Source organism: Sapajus apella, unplaced genomic scaffold, assembly GCF_009761245.1.
Source record: "Sapajus apella isolate SASKATOON/1434 unplaced genomic scaffold, GSC_monkey_1.0 scaffold80, whole genome shotgun sequence".
NCBI classification, from domain to species: Eukaryota; Metazoa; Chordata; class Mammalia; order Primates; family Cebidae; genus Sapajus; species Sapajus apella.
This window is the reverse complement of record NW_022437020.1, coordinates 9454507-9477565: the sequence shown is the minus strand read 5'-3', so window position 1 is coordinate 9477565 and position 23059 is coordinate 9454507. Positions and strand designations below refer to the sequence as shown.

Here is a 23059-nt window from a genome sequence, read left to right as displayed (position 1 = left end):
AGTCATCACACTAAGGTTAACTGCTTTAGAGTTTTTAAATTTTTACTAATTTGGCATTCCTATTATACGAGTCATACACATCCATTATTAACAAATTAGAAGCCGAGGCACATTGGCGTCCATGCTTATAAGTTTTTTTTTTGGTTTTTTTTTTTTTTTTTTTTTTTTTGTTTTTTTTTGTTTTTTTGAAATGGAATCTCCCTCTTTCACCAGGGTGGAGCTCAGTGGCGTGATCTTGGCTCACTGCAACCTCCACCTCTTGGGTTCAAGGGATTTTCCTGCCTTGGCCTCCCAAGTAGCTGGGACTACAGGCGCCTGCCACCACACCTGGCTAATTTTTGTATTTTTAGTAGAGAAAGGGTTTTACCATGTTGGCCAGGATGGTCTTGATCTCTTGACCTCGTGATCTGCCCGCCTCAGCCTCCCAAAGTGCAGGGATTACAGGAGTAAGCCACTGTGCCCGGCCCATAAACCCTTTTCTATCCGTGTTGTTAAAGAGAAATGGGTCATATTGGACATGCCCAGGCTGCTCTGGTGGGCCCGGAGACGGATGCGATTCAAGGCCCTGGTGCTGCTCTCACAGGCCAGCTTGGGGGGCATGACTCTTGGACAGGCTGAAGCCTCTTGTTGGTCTTTTTCTCAGTGTCTCTGGACTCTGGTTGAGGAAGGATATCGGGAGCGCTGATGTGGGGCCCCGGGTACATGGCCAGTTGCCTGGTTTGGGCTGCCCTTCTGTGGTGAGTGTGCCCTCCTGTGTGGCCTGCAGTCAGGCCCTGAGCTCTGTCCCCCGAGCTCCTCCAGCCCTTGGCATCATCACTTTCTCAAATTCTCTTCCCTGCCAGTCCTGCAGCTGCCTTGTCATCTATTCTCATTTCACAAACTTCCCTGAGGACCCACCATGTGCTGCACATGCCAGGCCTAGGAGGCCACGAGGACAGGACACTGCTAGGCCTCCCAAAGGCCTGGGTGGCAGATGCACCCACCAGCCACTGGTGCACACCCACGAGGGCTCAGGCACGGGTGTGGCCATGCATGGTGGCTGCATGTGTGGCTCTCGTGGCATCCTGCAGCTCCCAGCCACAGCATACTCACTGGCTGCAGTGCAAAGGCTGTCACCCCACTGGCCATGCTCACTGCCCACGAGACAATCCCTGAGGGCACCTGAGGGAGGGTTTTGCCACCAAAAGCTCCAAAAGTCAAATACCAACCTCATGATGCCCTTGGGAAACCACGCTGCAGCCTGGGGACTTCCCAGTAGGGCCCACTTTGAAAAGAAACAACTCCCAGGTTCTCTGCAAGGCCCCCAGCCTCTCCACCTCTGTATGGAGGAACCTCTGAACTACATTCACCAAGACAAAGGGCATCGTGTTTGACATTCACTCCTGAAGCCTTTGTTTCCTCAAGGTTTTGCTGACTCAGGAGGGGCAGCTAAGGTCTGGGGAAGTCCCTCACAGGCGGCTGCCTGGCTTAGCACTGCAGAGCAGGTGTGGGGCTGAGGCTGGGGCTGGGTTGGCAAGGCCCTCACCCGCTCCTGCCTTTGCTTCTATAGGAAGTGCGTGAGCGTGTGCCCCTTGGGCTACTTTGGGGACACAGCAGCAAGACGCTGTCGCCGGTGCCACAAGGGGTGTGAGACCTGCTCTGGCAGAAGTGCCACACAGTGCCTGTCTTGCCGCCGTGGGTTCTATCACCACCAGGAGATGAACACCTGTGTGACCCTCTGCCCTGCAGGATTTTATGCTGATGAAAGTAAGTGGCATGTCCGTGGGCACAAGAACTAATGATCCAACCCCTACTTTCTGGGCCAGTGTCCCCTCTCCTGGGAGAATTTCCCAGCCTTCTGCTTCCTGTATATTTCGTTGTTCTGAGTAAGGACTTTCAACAGGGGAAGGAGGCAGAGATGCTGAGATCAAAGCCCCCAGGCCTGGAGGTTAACAGCATTTCACCCACAGAAACTGGCCAGGGGAAGTTCCAAGTGATGCTGAAAGAAATCCTGGCTGTCCAGGGAATTTCACACATCTGCGCCCAGAGTCAACGTCTGCTATTGAGAAAGGCCAGAGGGATGGCTAGGGCCAGCCACTCTTGGGCTCAGTCTGGTTTCAGATACCAGAAGAGGAGGTGCTGCTGTCTATCCTGTAATTTCTCCTCCGGGAAAGACTGTGCCATTGGCTTCTCTGTAACACAGGATGAGTGCATTGGGCACGGGTCAGGGCATATGGAATTGGGGGTCAGAGCTGGGGAAGAGCCCCTCCTAGGCAGAGCTGCTGAGTTGCAGTTGGGATTTAAGTGTGGGCAGAAGATTTGCAGACCTCCAAAAATGAAGAGCAGCTACTGACCAATGTCATTTGGGCTCATAAAGGAAGGGTTTGTCTTTGTAGGCATTTTGCAGGTAGCAACCGCACCTCTAAGAGACAGGCAGTGTTTTCCTTATCCTACAGAAGCAGAATCAAAGCTGACCGAGGGCAAAGGCCACAACTAGTCATGATGGAGGTGGGACTGGAGCTCAGAGCGGCAAGGCAAGGTGTCTTGCTGTCCTGCCATCCCAGGAGGGTGGGGGGATGGCCAGGAGTTCTAGGCCCAAGACCCCATGCCAGTGTTTTAGTAGTTCACCTTGCCCTGGGAGACAGAAAAGCAGTGTGTGGGTGAAGTGAACAGGGGATAGTTCTCAAACACGTTAAAGAAGCTACCGTTTGACGTTTGTGGTCTTACAGGTAGCAGGCCTCCCCACAGCCCTCCTCTCTGGGCCCCTGCTACTCAGGACAAGTCATTGATCCGGCCTGTCATGGCATCGCTGTTACCCCTGGGGACAAGAGCCAGGAAATCTTTAAAGATGTAGAAAGTCATCAAATAACCAGACTTGCCCTTTTTTTTTTTTTTTTTTTTTTGAGATGGAGTCTCACTCTGTCACTCAGGCTGGAGTGCCGTGGCGTGATCTCAGCTCACTATAACCTCTGCCTCCCAAGTTCAAGCAATTCGTATGCTTCAACCTCCCCAGTAGCTGGGATTACAGGCATGTGCCACCATGCCTGGCTAATTTTTTTGTATTTTTAGTAGAAATGGGGTTTCACCATGTTGGTCAGGCTGGTCTCAAAGTCCTGACCTCAAACGACCCACCTGCCTCTGCCTCTCCAAGTGCTAGGATTACAGGTGTGAGCCACCTTGCCCATCCCAGACTCCCATTAGAGAAGAAACAAAAAGGCATGCAAGACACATTTCACAGCCTTTGCCAACACCTGCCCTGGGCTGCCAACCAGACCTTTGCAAAGGACGGAGGTGCCTTCATCCCCACCCCCTTCCCAAGGACACAGTCGGCTGCCCTCCTTCCCCTCCTTCACCCAGGCATCCTTACTCAGCACCTGCTTTGTGGCGTATGATGCCACCTGTGGGGGCCCTGAGGGGGACACGTGCAGGTATGGCAAGCAGCCCTTAGCTCCCAAGCCCAGAGCACCCCAGCCACTTAGGCGTGGCGCATGGTGGTGTTTGATGAGGTGCCAACTCAGATAATAACTTATGACATTGCAGGTGGGAGTTGGGGTGACCCAGAACTTCCCCAGGAGCACGATGATTCGCCATGGGTTCCCGTCTCACCATATAGAGCCCCCAGATCTTCATATATAGGTTTCCCTGGGAAAGCACTTCAAGGAGCAAGCAGCAGCCTCAGGCTCCCCGTCCCCACCCGCCCACACCTGGCCACGTTTATGAAGATTTCCACCTCATTAAACTCTACTCAGCCACCAGGAATTGGCCTTCATCCCTGTTGAAATAACTCACTTTATTTAAGCCGAGCCAGGCCTCAGAGGCCTGGCAGTTGTCTGAGGACTTTAATTTACCCTAGAAAGGGGAGGTGAGAGGTCTGGGATCCCACAGCAGGTACAAGCAGCCTCTGGCTGTGTTATTTCTACACATTCTGGAGGTGGATCTGGGGAACAGCCCACCTACACCCCTGCTTTGAGATGCCGGGAGCCTGCTTGCCCAGATTTGATTCTTGTCAGTGCTGTCCCTTCTCTTTTCTCATCTTGCTATTTTTCTCCAGGTCAGAAAAATTGCCTTAAATGCCACCCGAGCTGTAAAAAGTGCGTGGATGAACCCGAGAAGTGTACTGTCTGCAAAGAAGGATTCAGGTAAACCACACCCCACCGATAAAGAAGGATTCAGGTGACACCCCCCCCATAAAGAAGGATTCAGGTAACACCCCCCCCATAAAGAAGGATTCAGGTAACTGCTTCCACACTCCATCCCCATAAAGAAGGATTCAGGTAACCACCTCCACCCACCCCCATAAAGGAGGATTCAGGTAACCCCCCACACTGATAAAGAAGGATTCAGGTAACCCCCCCATAAAGAAGGATTCAGGTAACCCCCCCCATAAAGAAGGATTCGGGTAACCTCCCCCCATAAAGAAGGATTCAGGTAACTGCCCCCCGATAAAGAAGGATTCAGGTAACCCCCGCCCCCTGAAACCTGAAGAGTGCCAGGGGGTGGCGTTGTTTTGAGTTTGTTATGGATTTACTGTGTTTTTGCATTTTTCCTAAAAGCTGAAATGTCAGAGGCCCAAAGCCACTGAGGGTAAAGATTCCGAGTCCTGGAAATCATGTGTCCACTTAGAGATGGCTGTGCAGGATGGAAAGTGAGAGGATGGGTGGAATCTCTCTGTTTTAAACAACCTTGGCGAACTGGGCAAAACAGCACTCGATCACGTCACGTATAGTACAGGGCTGTGCCCAGCTCCGCTTCCTTCAGGCTCCAGCACCTCCACCTGCTCCAGTTCCCCTCCGGGTCTGGGCCGGGGTGGGCTGTAGCGGCTCACCCACTCTCTCTCATCTCCATCCCTCAGTCTTCTCTTTTTTTCCCCAGCTCCTGGCATCTCCACTGCTTCTTGAAGGTGCTCTTTACATTCCTGGTTCTCCCTCTTCAACCATGCTCAGCCCCATAAAGCTTGGCATGCATTTTCTTTAAAATCATTTCACTGGGTTAATGATTGTTCTTGGAATATTTTGAAATGTTTCTTTAGCCCATTTAATGCAACCAAATTGCATTTAATGCAATCAAATATATATTACTTGTTCCTCCAAACTGCTGTCTAGAATCTTAGAAACATGCTGTTCAGAATTTTTGGGGGGGCACTCCCATAGTAGGGAGACTGGCAGCATGGTCTGCACTGGAAGGGTCACCTCACATTCAAATGCAGGTTCTGATGCAGCGGGTCTGGGTGGAGCCGATGACTCTGCATTTCTGCAGGCTGGGTGGTGATGAGGATGCCACGGTCCAGGCAGGGAGCTGCTTTCGCAGGGTGAGGCGGTGGAGGGCTGCAACCCACCCCCAGCCCCGTCTCTTCTCAAATGCTGTGAGGACTGGAATTCTCCATAGAAGGAGTTTCTTTTTTGGAGTAAGGAATTAAGGAAGAACACTTACTGAGCATGTCTTCTCTCGCCTCATTTAATCTTTGCAGCAACCTATGAAGTAGACATAATTCATGTTCACATTTTACAAACAGGGAGATGAAGTTTCCCCAGGAGGCGCTATGCTGCTGCCTTCATTTCCTTCACCCTGCCCCTTTCTTCCAGATCAGAGTATTGGGGAGAAGAGAGCCCCAAGCAGCTAGGAGTCCACGGGAGGGAAGGCAAAGCAAGGCCCCCAACGTCACGCATCACACCTGCTGTCATTTAAACCTGTTGGCCTGACAAGGCAGGATTAGGAGTGAAAGGACTAACTGGCCCAGGAAAGAGATTCCCCAAAGAGAAAAGAGCTGGAAGAGGAAGGAGGAGACATTCAGCTGGTGGCCTGGGAGAGGCCAGCTTTGATGTCCCAGGCTCTGCGGGCTAGGCATCCCAGGATGGATCCTCAAGCCGGGCTGGTAGCTGCGGGTGTCAGGAAGAGGAGATTCTGTGTTCCCAGCTCCCTGGAACCTGCCTGTTTCCCAGGAGAGAAGTGCTAAAGGATCCCAGGCAATGCATTTCTGCATCCTGTCCTATCCTGTAGGAGAGGGAAGTCAAATACTCAGTTTAGGAATAGTGTGCTAAAGAGAAAATGCTTCCTGGCAGTAGCCCCCACACATAGAAGCAGTAGTTCCAGCAATGACAGGCTTTCAGAGAGGCAAACTCTAGACACATCGCCAGCCATCAGCCACAGAAAGCTTCCGTTTATTGCCCAATATCCACTTAAGCTGTGACTTCAAATCACTGCAGTCATGTTAAAACAGCCAGAGAGCAGCTGAGCCGCCCCCTCCAGCCATCCATCTCTTCAGGAGGATAAACACAGGAAGGATTCACAGGGGAATGTCAGTTATTAAAGACGTGATTGAACTGCCATTCACAGCAGGCACGGCACCATGAAGAGGAAGGGCCCTGGGTGGGTGTCCACCATCCATGCAGAAGAGCTTGCAAACATACAGACGTCTTCCCACTAAACACAGGTGTAAGAGGAAGGAAGAGCCAGGGTTTTCTTCTACTTTCCCACACTCAGTATAACACACTTCACCACTGGTCACCAAAACTTGTGGGTTTTTCTCCACACACCAAGCAAGTCTCCAGTGAACACCAACTGGGTGTCCTATAAAATATATACAATAAATATATAGCTTAGGCTGAACAAAGTGGCTCACACCTGTAATCCCAGCACTTTGGAAGGCCGAGGCAGGCAGATCGCTTGAGGCTAGGAGTTCGAGACCAGCTTGGCCAACAGGGTGAACCCCTGTCTCTACTAAAAATACAAAAATTAGCCAGCTATGGTGGTACACACCTGTAATCTCAGCTACTCGGGAGGCTGAGGCAGGAGAATCGCTTGAACCTGGCAGACGGAGGTTGCTGTGAGCTAAGATTGTGCCATTGCACTCGCATCTGGCTGATAGAGTGAGATCCTATCTCAAAAATAGATAGATAGACAGACAGACAGACAGACAGATAGCTCAATTCTGACACTACTAGATAGTGTCAGACCCTACAAATGGAGGGCTCAGCCCAAGACTGCCCCCCCACTTTGATGCCAATCACAAGTCCCACGTGTGACCTGTGCTTCTGGATGCTCAGCTATAAATCAGATTTCCCATGACCCCGCCTCAGGTTCAATTAATTGGCTAAAGCAGCTCCCAGAGAAAGACCTGACTTGCATGTACCCATTTATTACAAAGGTTATGATGCACAGCCAGATGAAGAGATATGGAGGGGAGGGTTTGGAAGGGCTGAGCGCTGGACCTGTCATCCCTGTGGGTCTGGGCTGTGCTCCCCTCCCAGGATGTGGGATGTGTTCCTGTTGACCAAAAGCTCTCCAGACCCTGACCTTTTGGGTTTTAATGGAGGTTTTGTTACATAGGCATGATTGATTACATCATTGGCCATTGGTAATCAATTCAGCCCTCAGGCCCTCTCCCCTCCCAGGAGGGAAGTCAGAGTAGTAGGACTAAAAATTCCAACACTCTGGTCACATGGTGGGTTCCCTGGCAGCCAGCTCCTGTCTAGAGGCCACCCAGAAACCCCCAGCCATCAGTTATTGAAGACATTCAGCACTTTGGTAATTCCAAGGGTTTTAGGAGCTGTGTGCTGGACCAAACATATATTTCTTACTCTAAATCCTAGTGTCATAGTAGGAGTCTCCAGATCTGACAGATACACCCCAGAGCACTTGCTCAGTACGTTTAGCGGCAAACCCATTTAAAATATGTACATCACACAAAGTATAATCTCAGGAACTAAAGAAATAAGAGTAGGTGATGTTTATGCACACCGCTGTGTGCCAGACACTGAAAGGTTTACAGGTATTAGCTCATTGAGTCCTTCAAGCAACTTTGTGATGTAGAATGCCATTAACAGGAAGGGAAACGGAGATGCAAAGAGGTTGGCTGGCTTGCTTGGGGTCGAACACTTGGAAGGGGCAGAAGCCATCCGCATGGTGGTCTAGCGCAGCGTCTGTGTTTCTGTCCAGCACTTGGCTAGCTGGAGCGAGGTGAGGGCAGGCACATATGACGTGGAATAGGAAGCCAGGGGCTGCATCTGACAGGCCTGCTAGGGCTCCAGAGGGCATTTTATTTCAAGTTCATTGCAAAGCTGCAGAAGGTTTCAAGTAAGAGAGAGGCAGGAGCAGGTTGGGGTTCAGGGCCAGCCTTGCACCTGACAGCCCCGTCACATGTCATAAATGCTGACACTTCAAGAGGGACTTGACACCGAGACTGAGCTAGCGTGCCACCAGTGTGGTGACCCACACAGCTCCACTTCTCTTCATGGGGTCTGGATTGAAGTTGGGGAAATGGCAGTTAAAAAAAAAGCTGTCACTGGGTCGAGGACAGAGCCTGGCGCCTGCTGCCTGGTGATGGGAGCTCTGTTTCCCAGGCCCTCGCAGCCATTCCTGCTGGACCCCCAGCGGACTGCGGGATGGCTTTCCCAGTTTTCCTAAGCTGAGAACTTTCAGTGACACAAAGAACTGTGCCTCAGTCACTTACATCTCCTCTTGCGAAAGGCATTAAAAGGCAAATCATAATTTAATTAGATTCTTGGAATGGATGTGGAAATCTGCCTCTTTCTTTTCAACAGCCTTGCACGGGGCAGCTGCATTCCTGACTGCGAGCCAGGCACCTACTTTGACTCAGAGCTGATTAGATGTGGGGAATGCCATCACACCTGCAGAACCTGCGTGGGTGAGTTCACCACCTGCGGAGGCCTCGGGCCAGGGCTGCCCAAGCGGGTAGGCTAGCTGCCTTGAGACAGAGAAAGCCTGAGGACTTCATGGGCTTCTGCATTTATTGTGGCATTACAAGGCAAGGGCAGAACAAGGTACAAAGGCCCTATCAGGGACTGGGGGCAGGGAGAGTGGGGATTAAATGTTTAATAGTTTCAGAGTCTCAACTTGAGAAGATGACAGTGGTTCTAAGGACAGACGGTGGCGGGTGATGGCTACATAACAGTGCGAATGTACTTAATGCTGCTCAACTATATTCTTAAAAATGGTTAAGATGGTAAATTTTATGTTGTGTACATTGCAACAGTTCATGCCTACCATCCCAGCACTTAGAGAGGCAGAGGTGGGAGGAGAACTTGGGCCCAGGAGCTCAAGACCAGCCTGGGCAGCACAGTGAGACCATGTTCTCCACAAAAGGGAAAGTTTGTTTGACATTTTTTTTTTAGACCATGTTTCTAAATTTCAAGCAGAAACCCAAAATAAGACAAAGGCTCACTTTGAACAAGCAGCCTGAGTTTCTCAGCATTAGAAGCCCAGCCAGGCAGTGGCTGATTTCAGCCGGGAAAAGGGACAAGGGATGCTCGACCGCTCAGAAGCCTTCTTGTCTTGGAGCTCAGCTCTTGCTGTGGAATCAATGCAGACAGAAACACAACACTATAAATATTCACAGGGCTTTGGAGGAGGTGGGGATGGATCCAGGTGGGGACGGGAATGTTTTAAAACATAGCCTTAGCTCTTTGTACCTATCTTCACTTATTTTGAACGTTTTGTTCAAAGAGGAAAGAATTCCATAAACAATTTTACATGTATTATAACTCCCCACAAAGATGACAGCACAGATGTCTCCCGGGCACAGTTTTTATACAGAATAGCAGAGAAATCATTCATTGTATGGGGTTTCATTTTGCAGAACTATTTGCACAAGTAAGTTCAAGTGCACCATCGGTCTTGGGCTCAGCTATGTTTTCGGTTAAGTTTTCTCCTCTCAGCCCTCCTTCCTGCCCTTGGTACTTTGGTTCTTTCCAAGAAATACATATCACATGGGCTTTTTCTGCAGTAATACTTAAAGAATTAAATCTCTGCTGGCCGGGTGTGATGGCTCATGTCTATAATCCCAGCACTTTGAGAGGCTGAGGTGGGTGGATCACCTGAGGTCAGGAGTTCAAGACCAGCCTGGCCAACATGGTGAAACCCCATCTCTACTAAAAATACAAAAATTAGCCAGGTGTGGTGGCAGGCACCCATAATCCCAGCTACTTGGGAGGCTGAGGCATGAGAATCACTTGACCCCAGGAGGTGGAGGTTGCAGTGAGCCAAGATCATGCCACTGTACACTTCAGCCTGGGCAACAGAGTGAGACTCTGTTTAAAATAATGATAATAATAACAATAAATTTTCTGCTAAATCACAGTCGCCATGATACTACTGTTCCTCAGAAATGCCGCAGAATGGGCACAGCCATTCCCGTGTGGCCAGCCTTGTGTGCTCCATGCAGCTCCCTGCCGTACTGTCCTGGAATAGACAGGCCTGAGAAACCAAGGCTATGGCCAAGGCCGACATCCTCCTATGATTGCCAGGCTGACCCCAGGCCACCCAGGGGAGATATGGCCTCCTCACTACCCTCCTGGGACAGCCCTAAAGGCAGCAGGGCTTAGCATCTGGAAGATTCCACCCACTGGCAGCTCAGCAGATTTCCCTAGGAGTTTGCCTGTCGCCTTTTTGTCTATCATTTTTATTCTTTGTTTCTTCCACTTGTTTAGCCCAGATTGATTAGGAAGCATCACTGATGTTGCTTATTTAAATTTCATAGTCACTTGAATCCATAACACTCAGGCATACAGTTTTATAACTCTTTTGATTTCAATAATTCAATTCACTTTTCTTTCTCTGAGTCTCCAGATTGCTTGATGGCAAAATGCTTTATTGAGTCACTTGGAGTTCCCATCTCAACCCAGTTACTTCTCTGTCACTTCAGCTATTAAATTCATTGGTGAGCAGGTCCAGAGCTCTGGGGGGTCTCCCTTGCACCTCCTGCCCTCTGGCCTGTGTTCTCTCTAAGCTCCTGGGAACGTATACATCTACCCTCTGGCACCCTCTGGAGAGAGACCTCACTTTCCTCCTCTGAGTCACTGGAGGATTCTGGCTCCATGGCAGGTGTGGACCTCACTGGAGGCAGCTGTTCTCAGACCCAGGCCCACCTGGCCTTCCCCTCCCTGCACTCTGTGACCACGGCTGCCCACCACCCACACAGGGGCCTGGGCACAGTCATGGGGAGGGTCAGAGTCAGGCATGAGTGCTGGGGTAGGGCCTGGTGGACTCTGTCCCCCCCACCCCGGGCTCACAGTGCCCCAGTGCACTTGGCAGGCAACTTGATAGAGATGAGCCTCTCATCCTCCTGAGTCCAGGTGCCCAGTGAGTCCTGGCATGGAGGTTGTAATCCTTCAGGGCTGCTGGTGCACCTGAGTTAATGTAACAGACCTGTGGGACTTGACTTACTCACCTGGGGTATGGCATGTGGATCAGCAGCTGGCAGCCTGCAGGGCACACACATACCAAGATGCAGGGCAGTGCCCCAAGCATCTGTGACAGTCGGCCCTCACACATGGGCACCCTGTGCCTGAGACAGCATGACCTGAAACAGCAAATGAGAAGCACTGCAACAGACCAAGAGAGATTGCAGAAGAAAAGAAAATGCTTTCTATTTAATCCCTGTAATGCCACATTTTTCCAGCTTTTTGAACAAGGACTCCATGTTTTCACTTTATACGGGGCCCCACAAATGACATAGCAGGTCTTATATAAGCATAGCCCATTCTGCTATTATCGCTGTGATTGTGGGTGCTTTTAAAGTGTTCAAAGTCTATAAAGACTTGTGACTTAATGGAATCCTTAAAAGACTTTCACTGAGTTATGAAATGCATACTTTTTAGTAGCTGAGAAAATAGGTCGCTTAGAAAATCATCCCATTTTAACATCTTTTTTATTGTGGTAAAATACACATCATATAAAATTTACCATCTTGACGATTTTTAGACGTACAGTTTGGTGGCATTAAGTGAATTTACATTTGTGTGCCGCAGTCACCACCATCTCCAAATAAATGTGTTTTAACAACTTTTAAGTTTAATACATTGAGCATTAAACGAAGTACAAACAAGAACAAGCTTGCTTTCCCACGTTGCGGGCTCCTCGGGTGTTAAGTAAAGACCCTGGTGCTAGAGAAAGGACAGTGAGGGTGGCAGGTCCAGCAGGAGAGGCATGAGAGGTACAGCAGCAGGCCCCAAATAGCTCCCAAGCCCCACGCGGAGTGGCACCCCGCCTTGGCAGGAGACCTACCCACCAGACGCTCCCGGAGATCAGCTGTCGGGAGGGGCAGCCTTGGCTAAAGCATAAGAGCAGCTTCAAAGGCCGGGTGCAGTGGCTCACACCTATAATCCCAGCACTTTGGGAGGCCAAGGCGGCTGGATCACGAGCTCAGGAGTTCGAGACCAGCTTGGCCAAGATGATGAAACCCCATCTCTACTAAAAATACAAAAATTAGCCAGGCATGGTGGTGGGCAACTACCACCATGTAATGCCAGCTACTCGGGAGGCTGAGGCAGGAGAATCACTTGAACCCTGGAGGCGGAGGTTACAGTGAGCCAAGATCACACCCCTGCACTCCAGTCTGGGTGACAAAGTGAGATTATGTCTCAAAAAAAAAAAAAATAAAAGAGTAACATAAACCAGACAGAATCCTGACCTTGGGGGGCAGCTCTTCCACTGCAGCTCAGGAAGAGATGAGACACCCCCCTTGAAGACTGTGGTCCTCAAGAGGCCCCTCGAGAGTGTTACCCCTGCCTCCTGCTCAAAACCCTGTGGCCTCGGCTTCACTCTTCCTGACTCTCAAAGGAGGAGCTTCTCCTGCAAGAGCTCCGAATTCCCTCCCAGGCTTCCAGCTGTGGTTCTGAGGTGTGGAGCCAGCCCCAGGACCCCGGGCCTTGTGCATGAGCCCTCCAGGCTCCGGAATCTCTGCAAAGGGGTTTTCCCTTGACACAGCGAGAGGCTGCATCTGAGTCCACAGCAGACTGTGAGGCCTCAATCTAAGACCACCATTCAATTGAAGCAGTCGGGGGGAGGTTTACTCAGGCATTGTGACTGTCAGAGAGCCCCTGAGATAATTTCTTCTCCGCTGTCAGCCAGTGGCCACCTCGCTGCCTCTCTCTGATGTCCCACCAGAGGCTCCCTGGGGACACCTGGCCCAGAGGACGTGCTATCTTGTCATCTAGTCCAATGTTGACAGGTCCTCCTCAAACCCTGAGCCCACCTGAAGGTTTTCCTCCATGACTCATGGCCCTTTGTTCAGAAATGATGTCTCTTCGAGTCTCCCCTCCCTGCCCTGTAAGCCTTAGTCTTAGTCTTTTTTTTTTTTTTTTTTTTTTTTTTTTGAGATGGAGTTTTGCTCTTGTTGCCCAGGCTGGAGTGCAATGGTGTGATCTTGGCTCACCAAAACCTTTGCCTCCCGGGTTCAAGTGATTCTCTTGCCTCAGCCTCCTGAGTAGCTGGGATAACAGGCATGCATCACCACACCTGGCTAATTTTGGATTTTTAGTAGAGACGGAGTTTCTCCATGTTATCAGGCTCCATGCGATCAGCCTGACCTCAAGTGATCCTCCTGCCTCAGCCTTTCAAAGTGCTGGGATTACAGTCGTGAATCGCCGTGCCTGGCCAGTCAATTTTTTTTCTGTTGTTGAAAACATCTGGGCTATACACACCAAACACCAGTCAACACCATTCCCGAAGATCTCTTCCTCCATCTTCCCACGTCGTCTTCCGCAGCGTTCTGTGCAATGGAAGAACCACAGATGCATGCCGTGGATGCAGTTCTACCTTGTCTAGTAACCATGTCTTAATCAGTCAAACGAAACAGGCAAAATCATTTGGATAACATATTCTATTCAACTTAATGTATCGAAAATATTGCCATTTCAACATGTATCCATATAAAACAGGAGCTGTTTTATATTTTTTTTTATTTGAAGACTTTGACACTGAATTTCCAAGTCTTCAAGGAGCAGAAGTGGGCCTAGGCCTGTTGGAAGTAGAGCCCGTCAGCGTGGCATGGGCAGTGGGCAGGTGTGCCCCCTCTGAGATCATCTCCTGCCTTGATGTCCCTGTCTGTGAAATGGAGATGGAGACACCCACGTCCTGGGAGTGGGTGAGGACAGCCCAGCTCGCAGAATCTGGAAAATGCCCGCTGTGGCGGTGGCCTGGGGGATCTTCAATGGTGGCCTGGTCTCACGAGGCCCCGCAGCGGGCCTGGGGCATGGTCATCTGCCAGCCGTCCCTGATACCTGCTTCTTTTCCTGTATCTCTCAGGGCCAGGCAAAGAAGAGTGCATCCACTGTGCGAAAAACTTCCACTTCCAAGACTGGAAGTGCGTGCCGGCCTGTGGCGAGGGCTTCTACCCGGAGGAGATGCCGGGCTTGCCCCACAAAGTGTGTAGAAGGTACTGTCTTCCTGGTGGGGAACGGCAGGCAGCTGTGTCCAGCACAGGAGTGGCTGGCGGGCAGAGTGTGGCAGCGTCTTCCCTAGGGGCTGGGGGAGGGCGTGTTGCATCACCCCACTGTGGACAGGAGCCCATCTACAGAGCTGGTTAGGGGCTTCCGTCCCTTTGTTCATTGAATGCATATTTGTTGAGTCCCTACTGTGAGCCAGGCTCTGTGCAGCAATGGGCAGGATGGGAAGCGGAGTCATAAGGTGATGACACCCCGGTGGTGGACTCCGCGAGCTGCGCCTGCCCTTGCCATGCTCAGCATGGCAGAGTCATGAGGTGATGACACCCCGGTGGTGGACTCCATGGGCTGCGCCTGCCCTTGCCATGCTCAGCATGGCAGAGTCATGAGGTGATGACACCCCGGTGGTGGACTCCACGGGCTGCCCCTGCCGGTGCCATGCTCAGCATGCATCCTAGGCACTGTCATAATCAGAGAAACCATGTTTTGTGTTAAAAAAAATTTTTGCTTTTTGGAGACAGAATCTCACTCTGTCACCCAGGCTGGGGTGCAGTGCTGGGATCTCAGCTTACTGCAACCTCCGTCTCTGGGGTTCAAGCAATTCTTATGCCTCAGCCTCCCGAGTAGCCGGGACTACAGGCGTGCACCACAATACCCAGCTGACTTTGGTATTTTTAGTAGAAATGGGGTTTCACCATGTTGGCCGGGCTGGTCTCGAACTCGTGGCCTAAGTGATCCACCTGCCTCGGCCTCCCAAAGTACTGTGATTACAGGTGTGAGCCACCAGGCCCAGCCTAAAAAATGTGTTTAGTTAGGTACTTTAGAGAAAGTAAACGACCCTGACAGTTTTCACATCCTAAGATGAGAAAACATTTTCTGTGCAGTCAGTGACATGTGTTTTAACCCTTCCTATCCTCCTTCCTGTTTCCTCCCAGGCGTCCACACAGGTTCTGTTCTCATTTGGTGGCCCTGGACCCTTCTGTTGTTGGACATGAGCTGATAGAGGAGAAGCATTTACCCTGGTCTCCTCTTTTCGGGCTGAATATTGCCCTATGTTGGGACATCATGAACTTGGGACCCGGCACTGGGCAGGGCAACAGTGAGGACTTTAAAGGGAGCTGTGAGGATGTGATGATGGGTGTGGGCTGTGAGGGAAGCAGCAGGTGTTAGGCTGCTTTTGCAGTGCTATGGAGAAATACCTGAGGTTGGGTCATATATAAAGAAAAAAGCTGATCTGGCTCACAGATCTGTAGGCTTTAGAGGAAATGTGGCGCCTGCATCTGCTCAGCTTCTGGGGAAGCCTCAGGGAGCTTTGACGCCTTGTGGAAGGTGAAGCAAGAGCAGCAGCACATCACTTAGCAAGAGCAGGAGCCAAGAGAGGGAAGCAGGCTGAGTGTGGAGGCTCACACCTGTAATCCCAGTACTTTGGGAGGCCAAGGCGGGCGGATCACCTGAGGCCAAGAGTTCGAGACTAGCCTGGCCAACATGGCAAAACCCCTTCTCTACTAAAAAAAAAAAAAATGCAAAAATTAGCCAGGTGTGGTGGTATGTGCCTGTAATCCCAGCCTTACAGGAGGCTGAGGCAGGAGAATCGCATGAACCGAGGAGATGGAGGTTGCAGATCATGCCACTGCACTCCAGCCTGAGCAACAGAGTGAGACTTGTCTCACAAAAAAGAAAAAAGAAAAGGAAGGAGTTGCCACACACTTTTCAACAATCAGCTCTCACAGGAACTCACTCATCAGCAAGGGGGTGGTGTGAAGCCATTCACGAGGGATCCACCCCATGATCCAAACTCCTCCCACCAGGCCCCACCTCTGACACTCAGGATCACATCTCAACATGAGATCTGGAGGGGACAAATGTCAAAACCAATCAGGGGACTTCTGTCTGAAAAAGACTCAAAATGAGGGAGCCCTCAAAGGCTTGTGTCAGAGCAGGGGAGGGGGCCCAGGCCTGCCTCCCAGCTGGGCACCTGTTAGCACTGGTAGATTGCCCCACAGTGGATGGGGTCTGCCTCCCAGGCTGCATGTAAGAACCACTGTGGGCTGTAACCTATTCCCCTAGAAACAAAGCCCTGCAGTGAGCCCACGAGGGACTCCCGAGTCCTTGCACTTGTGACACACGACAGAGGAACCTGGTGGCAGTTCCGTATCTCTGCAAGCGGCAGCCCCTTCTACTTGGTTGCTGTCAAATAGGAAACTTGCCACCCACTTGTCAGGTGCAGCCTTGCTGAGTCCTGCACAGGGCACTGGGCACAGCTGTCTAAAGTTAAACCCTTCCTGTTAACCAGCCAGCTGATTCTCGGATGATGAAATACAGCAGTCCAGGGAGAATGTGGAATTCAACAGTGATAATCACTTTCATTTGTCAAATGCCCTGGATTTCAGGGCATGCTGATTATGCCCACAGCCGTGCAACTGGAGCCCTGCAGTCAGCCAGAGGCGTGGGCATCCACTGCCCCCAGGAGGCAGCAGGCAGGCAGCCCCCACAAACCTTTCTTTGGGCAACGGAGGACAGGAGTTTCCCAAGTACTTGTTCCCACATGAGGGGAAGCTTTCGGCCCCGGAGAGGCCTGCATCGGCAAGTGCTTTATATAAAGCACACAGTAGTCAGCGGTCAGGCTTTGGGGACCACACTGCCTCTGTCACAGCTGCTCAGCTCAGCCACTGTTGCACAAACGATTGTAAATGAGTCTGGGTGTGGTGGCTCACACCTGTAATCCCAGCACTTTGGGAGGCTGAGGTGGGCAGATCACAAGGTCAGGAGTTCGAGACCAGCCTGGCCAATATGGTGAAACCCCATCTCTCCTAAAAATACAAAACTTAGCTGGGCGTAGTGGTGCGCGCCTGTAGTCCCAGCTACTTGGGAGGCTGAGGCAGAAGAATCACTTGAACCCAGGAGGCAGAGGTTGCAGTGAGCTCAGATTGCACCACTGCACTCCAGCCTGGGTGACAGAGCGAGACTCCATCTCAAGAAAAAAGAAAAAGATTGTAAATGAAAGTGCGATTGTGGCCCAGTATAAATGCTGGATATGGCTCTTGAACTGTGGTACACCGCCTCTTCCCCTGAGGTCACGTTACCCTGCATTAGAAATAGCCCTGGCCTGGGTCCATGTCTGCCCAGGCTGGGCCTGGACTGTCCGGGAAGGGCAGGAATTGGGGGGCACCTCTCCTGCTCCCCAAGGGTAAGCAGGCATGGCCACATAGGGGTGGCAGCAGCCCTCTGGTCAGCTCGAGTCAGGCATGTCACATCCCTGGGCGAATTCTCGCCTGGACCCCAAGCCTGCAGCCATCGCAGCCTGGCAGCCGCTGGAGAGAGCAGCCTGCCACAGCTCTGGGAGCCATGTGTGGGCTGGGGGCCAGGGCCCAGGAGGGTGTCAGGTGAGCTGTGGGAAGCCTTGAGGCCTGGGCCTGGCCCCTGATCCTGGGCATGCTCCTGCCACCTGGCCATGGCTGTCTCTGCCCTCCCAGGGCGGGAGTGAGGTCAGACAGGAGGAAGGACAACAGGCAAACACTTGGCCTCTGTGTCAGGGAAAGGGGGAGGAGGGGGAGACACAGCCTCTACACAGAGGACCAAGGCTAAGCAGGTGGGAAGGAGGTGCAGGGAGGTGGGAGCGTTCTGGGAAGGGAGGGTTCTGGCGAGGCCTCTTCCCCAGCCTTCAGCAGGAACGGCGTCTGCCCACAGGTGTGACGAGAACTGCTTGAGCTGTGCAGGCTCCAGCAGGAACTGCAGCAGGTGTAAGACGGGCTTCACACAGCTGGGGACCTCCTGCATCACCAACCACACGTGCAGCAACGGTGAGCAGCAGCAGGGTGATGGCCCTGGGTTCCCCTGGGGCTGCCTGTGGAGCTCGGCCCGCCAGCTTGTGCTCAGAAGAGAAGAGCAAAGCCACACAGGCATGGCGACTCCACAGACAGGCCTGCGTGCCCCGATCTGACTGACCGTCCGGGACTCCTCTAGCTGATCTGGAAGACAGCCGCGCTGTCTCCCAGCTTCCCTCTAGACCTCTCACACCTTAACCAGAGAGGCATCCCAGCCACTGCCGATCTGTTTGTTGAGTGACTCCTAAAAATGATTGTGTTCTTGTACTGATCCCACTCTCATGCCGTAGGCCCCTGGAGGCCTGGGTGTGACAACTTCCCATAAAAGAAGCCTGACCTTGGGGGTCAAAGCCAGGAAGCCTGGAGGGTCTGTGCCTCAGGACGAGGAGGCAGACTCCAGAGTGGAGCACACACTCAGCAGCAGAAATCCCAGCTCCACAGGGATCCCACATGGCCCCACGTCTGTGCTGAAGGAGAGCCCCGGCCCTGCAGGGGGACAGGGGACAAGGACAAGTTGTAAAAACAGAAACTTAAAGGGACCGAAGATAGTTCCCAATTTGGGAATTCCGGGCAAGAAGGAGAGTTGGCAGAAGACCCTGGCCTGGAGTCCAGGGCAGGAGCCATTATAGACACACTGACAGGGAAGGGGGCACTGGTCCAGCAAGCGGCATGGTGGAGCCACACAGGGCCAGCTCTGGGCATCACATTCTGGCATGCAGGAGAGGAAGGCTGTCTGCCCCGGTGTCCCAGGGTTAGGGCAGGTGGTCCTTGGGCATGAAGCTGGCACTGGCTTAGCCCTGGCAGAGGATGGAGCTGGGGAGAGCCCTAGGATGCCTCCTTGCCTTGTTTATTTTTTCGGGGAGGGGGAATGGTCTAATTATGTCCTTTCAAAGGCCCAGAAACTCCCTCTTTAGGAAGTCACCTGCCCAGGTTCTGTACCCAGCCTGAAAAAGTGCAGTTGCTGCCAGAGGGCCTCCCAGGTGCACAGACGATGCATCCTCCCAGGCCAGTGGCTCTTCCCTCACCATGGCTGCTTCCCCAGCAAGGCCTGTCCACGGCGGCTCCCTTCCTCCCACCCCATCCACTCCTCCCCGTCCAGGGTGCCCCCTCCACCCTGGAAGCAGCTTCCATTCCCGCCAGCCTCCAGGCCTGTCCTCCGACCTCCCCCGGAGTCTTCCTCCTAAGCTCCACCACCAGCACAGTTGTCCAGAAAGACAGGTGCACATGTGCCCCATGCGCCCAGGCTGGGTGTTCTCCCAAGACCCCTCCCATGTCACCCCCACATCCTGCTCATGAACTCCCCTTGTCACTTAGACTCAGCAAGAGCCCCATAGACCAGTGGCCCCCACCCCCACTGCCACACGGGGCTGGCAGAGTCAATTGCATTGCAGGAGAGGGACTTTAAGGGCTGCCACCCTGCTCCCCACCTCTACCTGTGTCCCTCTTGCCCAGGGCACTGCTGATGTCCAGAATATGTGGAGTGATTGAAATAATCTTGTATTTGTATTTGTATTTGTTTTTGAGATGGAGTTTCACTCTTGTTGCCCAGGCTGGAGTGCAGTAATGCAATCTCAGCTCACTGCAACCTCTGCCTCCTGGGTTCCAGTGATTCTCCTGTCTCAGCCTCCCGAGTAGTGGGGATTACAGGCATGCACCACCACGCCTGGCTAATTTTTGTATTTTTAGTAGAGACGGGATTTCACCATGTTGGTCAGGCTGGTCTCAAGCTCCTGACCTCAGGTGATCCACCTGCTTTAGCCTTCCAAAGTGCTGGGATTATAGGTACGAGCCACCACCGCGCCCAGCCTTGAAACAGTCTTTACAGGAACCAAAGACTGACCTTTCCCTCTTTTCCTTTCCTGATGCGGGGACTCAGCTGATGAGACATTCTGCGAGATGGTGAAGTCCAACCGGTTGTGTGAACGGAAGCTCTTCATTCAGTTCTGCTGCCGCACGTGCCTCCTGGCCGGGTAGGGGTGTCTAGCTGCCCGCAGAGGGCAGGGACCCCCTGTCCATCCATCCGTCCACCGTCCTCCAGACTGTCAGCCAGAGCCTGTTTCGGGGGCGGTGTCCCGCACCTGCAGCTTTATCTCCCCAGGAGCCAAGTCCTTCCGCAGCATCTCTGAGCACCCAAGCCAGGTGGCTGGTGGTTGTTAAGGAGGTGTTCCTAAAATTGTGATATCCTCTCAAATGCTGCTTGCTGGCTACAGTCTTCTGAAAAACTGAAACAGGAACAAAATGAATTCTGGGAATCCACAGCTCTGGCTCTGGAGCAGCTTCTGGGACCATAAGTTTACTGAATCTTCAAGACCAAAGCAGAAAAGAAAGACGCTTGGCATCACACATCACTCTTCTCCCTGTGCTTTTCTGGGGCTCTGTAGTAAATCTCCCCGGCCCAGCCAGCGAACCCTGGGCCATCCTCACATGTGACAAAGGGCCAGCAGTCTCTACCTGCTCATTGGCTGCCACTGAACAGTCTGGGGACGATTTGGTCAGACTATAAATAAGATAGGTTTGAGGGCATAAAATGTATGACCACTGGGGCCGGAGAATCTATTTCTACATAGTCAGCTACTTCTGAAACTGCAGCAGAAGCTTAGAATGTCAAATTCCAAACCCAGACCAGAAGATTCTTTCCCCGCAGCACTCTCCTTTGAGCAAGCCGAGCTCTCCTTGTTACCGCGTTCTCTCTGCGTCTCCAGGAGGCCCATGGCCTGAACGACCACCTCAGCCCAATGCAGAGCCTTCCGAGGAGGGGCCACCGGAGGCATTCTGGGGCCACCCAAAAGATACCCCGATGGCCAAGCAATTCCTCTAAACAAAATGTAAAGCCAGCCCATTCATTGTTAATCATCCATCACTTCTCATTTTATGGAATTGCTTTTAAAATACGTTTGGCCTCTGCCCTTCAGGAGACTCATTTTTAAGGTGGATACTCCTGTGTCTGTGTGTATTACGAGCCTACATGACACAGTTGGATTTATTCTGCAAAACCTGTGTAGGCATTTTATAAGCTACATGTTCTGATTTTTACCAATGTTAATTATTTTGACAAATATTTCATATATTTTCATTGAAATGCACAGATCTGCTTGATCAATTCCCCTGAACAGGGAAGTAACATTTGCCTTAAATTTTTTCGACCTCGTCTTTCTCCATATTGTCCTGCTCCTGTTTGACAACAGTGCATTTGCCTTGTCACCTGTGAGCTGGAAAGAACCCAGCTGTTGTTTATTGAATCCACAACTCTGAAAGAGAAATCAGTGAAGCAAAAACAATGTTAACCCTAAGTTAATAAAAGAGTTAACATCCCATGGCACAGGAGTCTGTGTTTCTTTGAAAGGCACACAAAATGAAAACATGAGCACTGACCAAAGTGTGAAGTGGACGTTACTTTATTTGTGGTTTCAGAGCTGTTTGATGGTTATGTGGAAGATCTTCTTTTGAGCTTTATCTACTGTTGATGTAAGGAAGTGATGGGGGAAATCCCAGATTCCAACCCCAGGGTGTCATATGACAAATAGACCCTCTTCAGGCCCCATTAGCCTCACTGGGAGGAGGTTGTCCAGATACAGGAACCCCTTCCATCTGTCAAGGGGGAGCTCCCCACAGCCCAGACTGCGAGCCTCTTTCACTGGTACCTACCAAGTGTGATTGAACTAGGTCACAGCTTGTCTTCTGCTCAGTGGCTGAAATCCCTGAACCCATGGCTTATGCACTGCATGGGATTTTTACCATGGCCTCTCTGTGAGGTCATAAGCTTGTAGTTGCTAGGAATCCTTTGGCTACAAGTAAAGGAAATGTACCAGCTAGAACTGACTTAGGGAAAAACAGGAGTAGGTGAGGGGTATTGTTTTGAGAATCTAGAGTGGATTCAGAATTTCAGGGAAGGATGAAGCAGAGCCTCAGGAACCGTGGAACCAGCATTAAATGTCACCTGGACTGTCTCTGTACTGCAGCAGTGCTCTTCTCTCCATAGCCACCTTCTCCAGTTGATAAAGAAATGACAAGACCTCCAGCATCTTCCAAGTAAAACTAGTACAAATCCAACCCCTCAAGCCAACTTTCTGTGTCTGTTTCTTGGCTCTTCTTTCCCCTGGGACAGGACCAGTCAGCCTGCCTTACATTGGTCCTCTCCCTGTGACATCAGCCGTGGCTACAAGGACAGGCTTGTGGAGCAGAACATGGCGGCAGGGAGCTCTGCAGAAGAGGGGGGAAGCAATGTGCAGCTCCCAGGAGGTGGGGCAGGGACACGACCCGACAGCTGGCCACCACAAGCACCAACTGACCAGAGTTGTGCGTGTGAGGCAGTAAGGAATGAATGTGTCTGGGATAAGAATTCAACCCCCACCTCGCCCATGAGACTGACTTAAAACCAGCAACTTGTTAAATGCCCCTGGTGGAAGGCACCTTTTTAGACCCTAGAGCCCAGATCTCAATAAATTCGAGCTCTGTGCCCACTGAGAGCTTACAGTGTAACATGTTTGCAACTGAATCAGAAATAAACTCCTGGTTGGACGCAGTGACTCACATCTGTAATCCCAGAACTTTAGGAGGCTCAGGCAAGCAGATCACCTGAGGTCAGGAGTCGGAGACCAGCCTGGCTAACATGGCGAAACCCCATCTCTACTAAAAGTACAAAAATTAGCCAGGTGTGGTGATGCACGCCTGTAATCACAGCTACTCGGGAAGCTGAGGCAGGAGAATCACTTGAACCCAGGAGGCAGAGGCTGCAGTGAGCTGAGATCGTGCCACTGCACTCCAGCCTAGATAACGAGAGCAAAACTCTGTCTCCTAAAAAAATAAATAAATAAATAAATAAACAAACAAACTTCCTTTATCTCCCAAAGGACACCAGCTACAGGAAAGCCAACCAGCCAGTCTCGTCGAGTGGCTGGGTCAGGCAAGACCATTTTGGGGCTGACAAGTCGGGTGGGGAGTTGAGAAGTTGTTCACAAAGTCCTAATGACTAAGCTCCACCTCGTTGAAAGAGGCCAGCTACATATAATGTCTTTTGGACACAGGTGGTCCAACCTTGAGGTTAAAGTTGTCTGGACCCAGTTGGGCAGGGTGTGT

At 51.6% G+C, this 23059-nt stretch overlaps 1 protein-coding gene across 1 annotated transcript in view; it reads left to right on the top strand.

Annotated features, from left to right (window-relative positions):
- PCSK6 (proprotein convertase subtilisin/kexin type 6) overlaps positions 1-21302 on the top strand; it is a 152144-nt gene extending 130842 nt beyond the window's left edge. The window contains exons 19-24 of the mRNA XM_032252876.1: positions 1550-1746; positions 4031-4118; positions 8520-8623; positions 14023-14152; positions 17847-17959; positions 19860-21302. Coding sequence (XP_032108767.1) covers positions 1550-1746; positions 4031-4118; positions 8520-8623; positions 14023-14152; positions 17847-17959; positions 19860-19957 — 730 coding nt within the window. The 3' untranslated portion in view covers positions 19958-21302. The remainder of the gene's footprint in view (positions 1-1549; positions 1747-4030; positions 4119-8519; positions 8624-14022; positions 14153-17846; positions 17960-19859) is intronic.
- Positions 21303-23059: the final 1757 nt, after the last annotated feature.